Genomic DNA, 10,071 nt, shown 5'->3' on the forward strand with positions numbered 1-10,071 from the left:
GGGGGGGGGGGCGGGAGGGCAAAGAAAAGCATGATCCAGGCCCCAGGACCTGCCCCCTTCCCCATCTTCCTCTAGTCAGAAAGTCTCTGCCTTTTAAGAGGAGAATTTGACCCATTCACCTTTAGTGCAATGACTTATGTGTCTACTTTTATTCCTTCCATCTTACATAATGTGCACTATTTCTCTCACTGCTATTTCCTTTTCCTTATTTCTGCTGGTTTGGTCCAGGTACCCCTCTTTGGAAACAGTGTTGGTTAATAGTTAAGGGTCAAGTTTAAGAGCCAGACTGCCTAGATTTGAATCCTGGCTCAGCACTTACTCCTTGTTCACTATGACTTTGGGCAAGTCACTTGACCTCTGGGAGTTAGTTTTTCAATCTGTAAAAGGGATGACAACAGTCCCTTACCTCAGAAAGTTGCTGTGAAAATTAAATGAGCCAATAGCCCTGTGCCAGACAGGGTTACATATTTAAATACTTGGTAAATGTAAGCTATTATTATTCCATTTCTTCATGTTAACTTGGAAGTTCCTTTCTGCCAATGGTTGCCTTCCTTTCCCCTGCATGCATAACATTCCTCTCCTATCATTTAAAATAACATACTAACCCCTCACCTGGAGGCTCTGCTCCCCTCTTCTTCCCCCATCTATATATATAAAAGGCTAATATGCAAAACGTCCCCTCGGGAGTTCAACCATGAGTTTGATCACTCGCTTGCCATGACGTGCACTGACCACCAGTGGGCGGCACAGAATGAAGGAAAGCCCTGGCCGGCAGCCAGCAACCAGGTAAGGGAGGCCCCGGCCGGCAGCCGGAAGGCCCCAGTCGGCCCTGATCGCAGGCCTAGGGACCCTACCCGTACACAAATTTCGTGCACCGGGCCTCTAGTCTCTGATAAGAAGCTTTTGGGATGCACTTGCCCCTACAAGCCCCTCACATGCCCCTTATGGACACTGCCTGCAACTAGCTAGGAACTGGTCACCCTCTCCCACCTCTGTGTTTGCCCCCAACAGTCCTGCTACCTGAAATGCCCCTCCCCCAGGCTCCATATGCCCAGGTAGCAGCGGGGGCCACCTGGCAGTACTTGAATACAAATCAAAGTCCTGGCTTCACTGCTCTCTGGCTGGCTAATTGGGGCAACATATTTTCTCTCTCTGAGCCTGTTTGTTCATCTACAAAATCTGGAGAAAGTCCCCTCCCCCACCTTAAGGTTGCTATGAGGATGAGAGAGTTAAAATCGGTACATGCCTTGCAGAAAGTAATATGAAACACACCCTGGCTACTGTTACCTGTATTCAAGGTAGGGCCCAAATGTCACCTTCCCGCCCACCAGAAATCAGAGACCTTTCCCTCTGGCCCCTCTCCTTCAGTCACCTGTCCTACCAGGCCGTGAGCTTCCTGGGCATAGCGCCCAGCATGGGCAACTCAGATCCTGCCCACCCTGTCCCAGGGGAAGGGTCCTGCTGAGGGCCTGCTCCCCATGAAACCTCGGCCCCGGGGGGCAGGGCTGGGGCTCACCATCGGCTGGTTGTAGTGTTCCAGGGACATGGTGACCACATTGAGGCAGATGACGAAGGTGATGAAGATGTCCAGGTAGTGGCTGGTGCACATGGAGTGGATGAGCAGCCGGGTGGGACAGTAGGTGGCATAGTAGGGCAGCCGCTGGGCCTCTGCCAGGGGTGCACAGGGGTGTGGCACAGGCCACAGAGGGTGGCCAAGGCGGGCACAGAACGTGTGGAGGGAGAGGCAGAGGGGAGAGAGGAAGCAGGCCCTGGGAGTCAGACTTAGGTCCCCTCCACCCAGCCCCGGGGCCACAGGGAAACGGGTAAGATGTGGGGGTAGGTGGCAGAGAGAGCAGGACACTGATTCTCTCCATCCACCCCGAAAGTGCCCATGGCAGGGGCTCTGGTCTGCTGGGGGGAGAGCAGGGGTCCCACAGCTCAGGGTCGGGCATCAGGCTCTGCCTCTGCCCTCTGTCTGGACGGAGACACCTGGTCGGCATTGGTGTCACCATCAGACTCCAGGTGGACATGGATAGGGCTCAGGTCGCCTGGACAGGCAGACACTGGGCCAGGGGCACAGGGCCGGACCCTCCGTCCCTTCCAGCTCCGAAGGCCCAGAGGCTGGTGTGGGACTCAGGCCTCAGCCCCCGCCCCCGGGAGGATCAGTGGCAGTGGGCAGAGGAGGCCCAGGGCGGGGTGCCCCCCACCCTTAGAAGTCACCCACTCACTCCGGCGCTTCTTTTCCAGGCGCCGCAGCCGCTTCTCCTCGCGCCGCCGCGCCTCCTCGGCCTCCTGGTGCTGCCGGCACTTGTGGAAGTTCTCCACCACGACGCCCACGAACATGTTGAGCACGAAGAAGCTCACGATGAGCAGGAAGGAGATGAAGTAGAGCAGCATCCAGGGGTTGTGGTTGGGCACGGGCTGCAGGGAGCCAGATGGGCTGAGGCAGGCTGACCGGGCACCGCAGGGCCCACTGTGGGGGAGGGGCGCCCTACCAGGCTGAGCCGCAGTGCAGTTCAGATACTAACAGAGCCTGCCTCCTAGGGGGCCGTGAGGTTTGAAGGAGGATGCAGGGGAAGTGCCCACCCTGGCCTGGCACAAGTAAGGTGCTCAGCAAAGACAGCCCTCCCCTTCCCTGCTCCAGCTGCTGCCTCCTGGACACATATCCAGCCGTCTCCTTCCTTTCACCCACGCACCATCCACCCACTTATTCATCTGTCCACCCACCATCCATCCATCCACCCACCCATCCATCCACCCATCTATTCACCCATCTATTCATCCATCCATCCAGCCAGCCATCCATCCATCCCTCCATCCACTTTTTCATCTATTCATCCACCCACCCACCCAACCATCCACCCATCCATTCATCCACCCATCTACCCCCCACCCTTCATCTATTCACCCACCCATCCATCCACCTATCTATTCATCCACCCATCCATCCACTTATTCATCTATCCATCCACCCCTCCATCTACCCATCTATTCATCCATCCATCCATCCACTCACCCTTCATTTATTCATCCATCCATCTAGCCATCTACCCACTTATTCATCTGTCTACCCATCATCCATCCATCTATCCATCCATCTAACCATCCATCCACCCACTTATTCATCCTTCCAGAAATAAGGCATCCAGCAGAGGGGAAACATATCCCTTGTGGAGTCCGTGTGTGTGTGTGTGTGTGTGTGTGTGTGTGTGTGTGTGTGTGTTTGGGATGGTGGACGATAAAGAAGTACAGGAAGATGCCCCCAAGTGTTCTCATTCCCTACTCCGCCCCAGAAGGGACCCCTACTCTCGGGGGATCTTGAGAGCAAGAGCTCAAGCTCCCGATCAGGCCCAACCCCCTCCCTGACCCCTTCCACCCTCGTCATTCTCAAATCCATCCCCGCCCAGCAGCCCACAAGAAGCTCCCACAAGCAAGCCCGATGCTGTCACTCCCTTGCTCTAACACCTTCACTGGCTCCCACTGCCCTCAGCTAAAAGCCAGCCCTTGCCATGCCGGGACCACCCTGTCCTGCTTGCCTCCTCCACACCTCCTGCCATTCTCCCCCCACTTTCCATTCGGGAACCTCTTCTCACGATTCCCTGAATGTGTCACTCTCTTGCGTCAGGCCTGCACCTACTGTCCCCCGTCAGCTGGCTCAGCCCCTCTCCACCCACAAGGCCCTGCACCCCTCCAGGCCGGAACCAGCTTGGAGGGCTGCCCCTACAGAGCAAGGGGCTTTGTTGAAAATGGAACAATGACTTTCACTCCCCAAGGGATGGCTCTACTGGTGGAGGATTTAGGCCCGGATGGTGGGGGGTGGGCCTCACTGACAGTGGGAGACACTGGGGCGTGGGTCTTGCTGACACAGTTTCAGACCACTGGGCCCCCAAACCACCGCGTCCCTTCCCTGCTGCCCTGTGACCCGGCCCAGCCACGCCCACCTGCTGGTCCACCGCGACAGCATCCAGTCCATTGTACATGATGTTCACCCAGCCATCCTTGGAGGCCAGGACGAAGAGGGACATCAGGGCCTGGGAGACACGGGGAGGGAGGGGACAGAGGTGATGGGCTCACAAAGCGTCCGGACCAGCAGAGATGGCCCGGCAGCCGCACACCTACTCTGGACACTCCTCTCCCTGAGCCCGCCTCCCACCCCGGCTCCACCCTGTGCTTCCACCACACATTCATTTGTTGTAGCCCAGGGCCCTGGGCCAGGACATGAGGTTCTGGGATGGGTCTCCTGCCGCACTGGCCCCTCCTTCCTGTCTATACAGGCTGCAGACCCGTTCTCTTCCCTTCCAGCTGGGCGTGATGCCAAGGGCTGCCCGGAAAGGGTTCCGGCACAGGGGCGGGCGGGCAGGGTTCACAGAGGAAGCCTTCCTGGCCAGGGAGGCACATGAAGCTCACAGGCCAGGGGACAAATGTCCCTGGAAGCCCTTGGATCACAGAGGCCTAAAGTGCAGAGAGCCTGCGACGGAATCACAAACCTGCGATCACTGTCCCCATTCCAGGGGAGGACACAGAGCACAGAGCGTCACGGGGGCTTGCCTGGGGGCACACCGCTGGGAACGAGCCTGGAAAGGGGTCAAGGCTCTGGGCCCCCCGCTCACCCGCTTTGGCTCTGCGTGCTGAGAGCACACGCTCAGGGCCTGGGGCATCGGCCTGGCATTGAGCATGCTCAGAATGGAAGGGCTGGATGCCCCATGGAGGCTGTGGCCAGGGCCTGGCGCTGGGGTCAGGGGTCAGGAGCAAGCTCATTGAAAGCCCCCACTGGCTTTCCCTCAGCTTAGTGGAACACCTTTTTTAAAACATCTGTTTTTCCAACATTGAATTGATAATAAATTGAAAAGGCACTGCTTCCGGGAAATCTGGAGGAGTTGGGGGAGCGACTGCACCCCAGTTCCTAACCCCCTTCCCCGGCCACTCACTGTCCCTCTGTGGCCGCGTGGCCCATCTCCCGGGGGGCATGGGGAGTGGGATCTGTGGTCATGTGGGGTGAGACTTCAGTGGGAACCCACTGGAGGATCCCAGCTGAGGGGCGGGGTATGGGCCCTGGGCCACTTGGACCTGGATCCTGCCCCTTCCCTGTGTGACTGGGGAAGGCACTCCCCGTCTGCTCATACCCAGCACCGGGTGGGCCTTCAAGAAATAGGAGCATTTGGGGGTCTTTGTAGGCAGCCGCTGGAGGCTCTCAGCTGGGCACCTCCCAGATGGCCAGGCCTGGGAGGCCCCCAGGAGAGGAGACAACGGCGAGGCCGGAAGTGGGCAGGGGCCTGCCTGTGAGTGGAGAGAGCAGAGTAGAAGGGCGAGGAAACACACCCTGGGCCCGGGGCTGGGTGCACTTTCATCTCTCCACAGCCTGCCGGGTGGGCTGTAACATCCCCATTTTACAGACAAGGAAACTGAGGCTCAGAGAGGCCACCCCTACAGTAAGTGGCAGAGCCGGGATTCACACCCACGTCTGGCTGACTTTCAAACTCCTGTCTGGGTCCCATGGGTGGGGGTGGGAGCCAGGAACCAGTGTCCGCTGAGGCGCCTATGAAGCGCCAGGCACCTGGGGACACGCACTCAGAATCTCTCATCCTCGAATCCTGTTGAGGTGGTGCTACTCCTACCCATTTCACAGAAGAGGAAACGGAGGCTTGGGAAGGAGAAGTCCCGGGGTCAGTCCTGGGAGGGCACAGCAATCCTGGAGGCTGGTCTATAATCCCAAGCTGCTGGCATTGAAGAACTGTCACTCCCCCGCACTGGGGTGGTAGGTGAGGAAGGGGTAGGTGGGCGGAGCTCACCTGGCCCAGGTTGTCGAAGTTGTACTTGAGGTAATTTTCTCAAAGTCACTTGAGGTTTAGGAAGTGGCAGAGTCAAGGTTCACACCCTGGTTTGTCTGATTCCTGGGCTTTGCACAGACCCAAGATCAGACCCCAGTAACCATGCTGGAGATGCAGGCAGGGACCCCATGGGAGGAGATGCTTGCATATCCCCAGGGGAGGGAGGGGAGAGAGAGAGAGAGAGAGAGAGAGCCTCTCTCTCACCAGGGACCCAAGCCTCCTCCATGTCTACTGCCTGGAAGGGGCAGAGCCACTGTCCACTCCCAGCCCCTCCTGCCCAGTGGCTCCACTGTGGCTCTCAGCAACCCCAAAGGATACCTGTGCCTGGGGCTCCGCACCAGCTACAGCCTTGGGGCCTCGGAGCTCAGACGCCCAAGAAACAGGAAGGGTCTCAGTAGCCGCTCAGACCCCAGAGGACCCAGGTCACGCTGGCCATATCCGTCTCACACTTTATGACCCAACCCACCCCAGCCCTGAGGCCCATCTTACTCCTGGGCTGGGCTCCACACCAAAATCCGAGCCAGCTCAAGGCCCTGCCTGTGTCAGACCTTCCGTGGCCCCAGTCCCGGTGACGCCAAGCACCAGCTCCTTAACTGCCATCCCAAGTCCTGCCCCCTCTGACCCCGCCCACCATCGGCTCATCTCTCTATGCCAGTCAGAGCTCCGGCTCACCTCCACATGTGCCCATCCCCCCCCTGAACCACCTGCCCGCCCTGACCTGTCCAAATCACCTCTCCTTCAAGGCCCAGTGCAAAGGGCACCCCCTGCAGGGTGCTTCCCCCATTGTCCCCAGCCCAGCCCCCTGTTCTGTTTAGCTTGGACCCCTGTGATCCAATTTACCCAGCCTGCCTTGCACACAACCATTCTGGTCATGTCTGTCTCCCTCCTGGACTGGGGACTCGCTGCTGACAGGGACGTGCCTGTTCCACCAGGGCCACCTGAGCCCCCAGGGTCGGAGGAGCTGAGTGGGAGTGAGGAGCCTCTATTCCCACCTTAGAGCCGACCCCACTCCTGCCAGCCGGGCACCCCTCACCTGTACCCCCAAGATGCCGAAGATGATGAAGAAGGCACAGCAGATGAGGACAATGTTGCCGATGGGCTTAAGGGAGGAGATGAGAGTCTCTACCACCAGCTTCAGGCCCGGGGCCCGGCTGATGACCCTGCAGGCAGGGAGGGACCAAGGGCACTGTTGGGCCTCAGCCAGGCAGGACGCAGCCCAGTCCTCCCAGAGGCACCAGGGCGGTGGCCCCAGGCTCCAGACCTGTAGGCGCAGCAGGGCTCTGCGCGGGGCCACCTCCATCCCCGTCTCCCAGTGTGAGAGTGTGTGCACACGCGCGCGCACACACACTCATACACACATACACACGCACACACACTCACATACACACGCACACACACACACACTCATACACACTCACACCCCACACACACTCATACACACATACACACACACTCATACACACTCACACACACACACTCACATACACACGCACACACACACATACACACTCACACACACACACTCATACACACTCACATACACACGCGCGCGCACACACACACACCCTCAGCCTGGAGCCTGGCCCTGCTCAGCTAGTGCTGGGCACGTGCTAGCAGAGGACTGGGTGGGTGAGGAGGGCAGGAGCGAGTGGCCCACGTAGACCCCAGGCCCGCCCCCCAACACGGAGGACTCCTCACCGCAAGGGTCGTAGGGTGCGCAAGAGCCGCAGGACCCGGAGGACCCCCAAGATCTTGGCTCCACCGGCCGAGGCCAGGGAAACCACGATGTCGATGATGGACACGAAGACCAGAAAGCCGTCCAGCACGTTCCAGCTGCTGCGCAGGTACGCCTGCTCCCCGAAGTACAGGCCCAGCGAGACCACCTGGGGGCGGGGTGACGGGCCAGGTCGTCTGACTCAGCCACAGAGGTGGGGTGAGGGGGAGTCAGGCAGGTGGGCTGGCACTGCAGGGGTCACATGCCCCATGGCCCACTCAGAAGGTGGGTGGCAGGCAGGACCTGGAAGGTCTGGGCGCATGAAGCAGCCCCACAGCCTGTTCTGGTCTACTCTCCCCTCACATCTGCAAACCCAGTTCCAAGCCACGTGCTCCAGGAAGTGGCCCACGCCTCCAGCAGGTACCCCCATTGCACTGTGAACATTTCCCTGCATTAGCCTTTCTGGCTGGTTGTGATGTCCTGCAGAGCAGGATGTGGCTGACCCCCCACCCCACCCCGTCACACTAGCCCAGTGCTGGTACCAAGCAGGGGTGGTTCTCGGGGGCCCCTGTGGAATGCTGCTGACCAGCAGGTGAGTGACAGCTGCGGGAGGGCGGGCCACTGGGGGTGGGAGAGGTCCCAGGTGAAGACGGGGCTACCTTCAGTGTCATCTCGCCCACGAAGATGGCGGTGAAGATGTAGTTGGAGACGGTGAGGAATATGCGTTCCTGAAAGAGCAGGAGACACCATGGGCCTGGGGCTCCCAGAACTGCGGGTCCCCTCTGCCTCTGGCCAAGGGGCCTCCAGGGGAGGCCACTTCACAGTCCAAGGAGGTGCCCCTCCCCAGAGACAAGCTCCCTGCCACACCTTCCTCCGCAGCATCGACATCCACCTTCTGAGCTCCTAGCCCCCGGCCCTGCACCCTACCCCACAGCAGTCCCCATGGCCCGGCCCTGCCTGGCCCCGGCCCTGCCCGAAGGCCCCAGCCACTCACGGTGCTGCCGGCCTCAATCTGGGGCCGCTCCAGGGCGATGGTGATGCAGTTGAGGAAGATGAAGGCCAGGACGACGTAGTCGAAGAGCTTGTGGGCAATGATGGTCTGGCACAGGACCCGGAACCTGAGCAGAGTGGGCAGGGGCCATGAGTCTCGGTTTGCCCCTTAGCCCGGCGGGAGGAAAGCAAAGGGCTTAGGCCTGGGGATGGCCCAGAGGAAGCGGACCCTTCTTTTCTCCGGCCACAGCCATTTACATCCGCTCAGGGTGCCCACCTGGAGCCGCCTCCCGACCACACACCCACGGCAACTCCCACAGCCGCAGCATGAAGGGCACCCTCCTTGCCCTGGCACGCGAGTTCTTCCAAACACTCGCCCAAACCCCTGCGCCCTGCCCTCCGCCACGAGGACACACCCGGCCTGATACCCCGAGCTTCTGCCCCAGACCCTCCCTCGGGCTGCTCCCTCCACCTGGTCCAGCCTCCGCCTCTACACAGCCCTGCTCCACCTACAGATGCCACAAGGCCTCCTCCCGCAGGAAGCCAGAATGCCCCCTCCCATGGGAGTGCCCGGCTACTTGAGCATCTGTCCACCCTGGTGCCACAGCCCGGCGGGAGGAAGGCAAAGGGTTTAGGCCTAGGGATGCCCAGAGGAAGCGGACCCTTCTTTTCTCTGGCCACAGCCATTTACATCCGCTCAGGGTGCCCACCTGGAGCGGCCTCCCGACCACACACCCACGGCAACTCCCACAGCCTCAGCATGAAGGGCACCCTCCTTGCCCTGGCACGCGAGGCCTTCCAAACACTCGCCCGAACCCCTGCGTCCTGCCCTCCGCCACGCGGACACACCTGGCCTGATACCCCGAGTTTCTGCCCCAGACCCTCCCTTGGGCTGCTCCCTCCACCTGGTCCAGCCTCCGCCTCTACATCTCTCCCTCCCAGACCTGCTCACCCCCTATCCAACCTCCCCCCAAGCCTGGCCCGGCCCACCTGTTCTCAGGGGAGAAGAGGTAGACAGACCAGTCCTCGCGGATCTCGCACCAGTCGGGTTTGTACGCGTCAATCATCTTGCGCACCCGGAAACACAGAGTCTGGCGAGGAGAGGAGGGGGTGCGGACTGGTCAGCGCTGCCCAGAGCTGCCCGTCTCTGCCCTCTCCAGCCATCCAGCAAGCTGGGGTCCCCGGGTGACCTCTGCTCTCCCAGCAAGATCAGAACCTACACCCCTCCCAGGGCTTCTCTCCCAGGGGTGGGCCCACCACAGCTGTGGGCAGCTCCAACCACCTCCCGCTCACCCGCCTGAGCCCTGCCCCCTGGCCCTGCCCCTCGGCCTCTCCTCCCTCTGTCCCGTGGACCGTCTCCTGGCCCTGGCCCCTCAGCCCCGCCAACTCACATAGTCCACCTCCTCCTCATCCTCCCCGTGGTCCCGGCGGTCACCCATCTGCGTGAAGACCTCCTTGGCGATGTGGGGCATCCTGCCATTGCAGTCCTCGTGCCCGGGGCCCGGGCCCGCTGCCCTCCAGGCCGCCCGGGGGTGGGTG

At 60.6% G+C, this 10,071-nt stretch overlaps 1 protein-coding gene across 1 annotated transcript in view; it reads right to left on the reverse strand.

Annotated features, from left to right (window-relative positions):
- Nucleotides 1-10,071, reverse strand: part of CACNA1I (calcium channel, voltage-dependent, T type, alpha 1I subunit) — a 35,876-nt gene that overhangs the window by 20,116 nt on the left and 5,689 nt on the right. The window contains exons 10-19 of the mRNA XM_014543828.1: nt 9,924-10,042; nt 9,523-9,623; nt 8,537-8,660; nt 8,202-8,270; nt 7,527-7,711; nt 6,862-6,988; nt 5,790-5,813; nt 3,942-4,031; nt 2,229-2,421; nt 1,486-1,668 (exon numbers count right to left, since the gene is read on the reverse strand). Of these exons, the coding sequence (XP_014399314.1) occupies nt 1,486-1,668; nt 2,229-2,421; nt 3,942-4,031; nt 5,790-5,813; nt 6,862-6,988; nt 7,527-7,711; nt 8,202-8,270; nt 8,537-8,660; nt 9,523-9,623; nt 9,924-10,042 (1,215 nt within the window). The remainder of the gene's footprint in view (nt 1-1,485; nt 1,669-2,228; nt 2,422-3,941; nt 4,032-5,789; nt 5,814-6,861; nt 6,989-7,526; nt 7,712-8,201; nt 8,271-8,536; nt 8,661-9,522; nt 9,624-9,923; nt 10,043-10,071) is intronic.

The sequence above is a fragment of the Myotis brandtii genome, unplaced genomic scaffold (assembly GCF_000412655.1).
Source record: "Myotis brandtii unplaced genomic scaffold, ASM41265v1 scaffold339, whole genome shotgun sequence".
In the NCBI taxonomy this organism is placed as follows: Eukaryota; Metazoa; Chordata; class Mammalia; order Chiroptera; family Vespertilionidae; genus Myotis; species Myotis brandtii.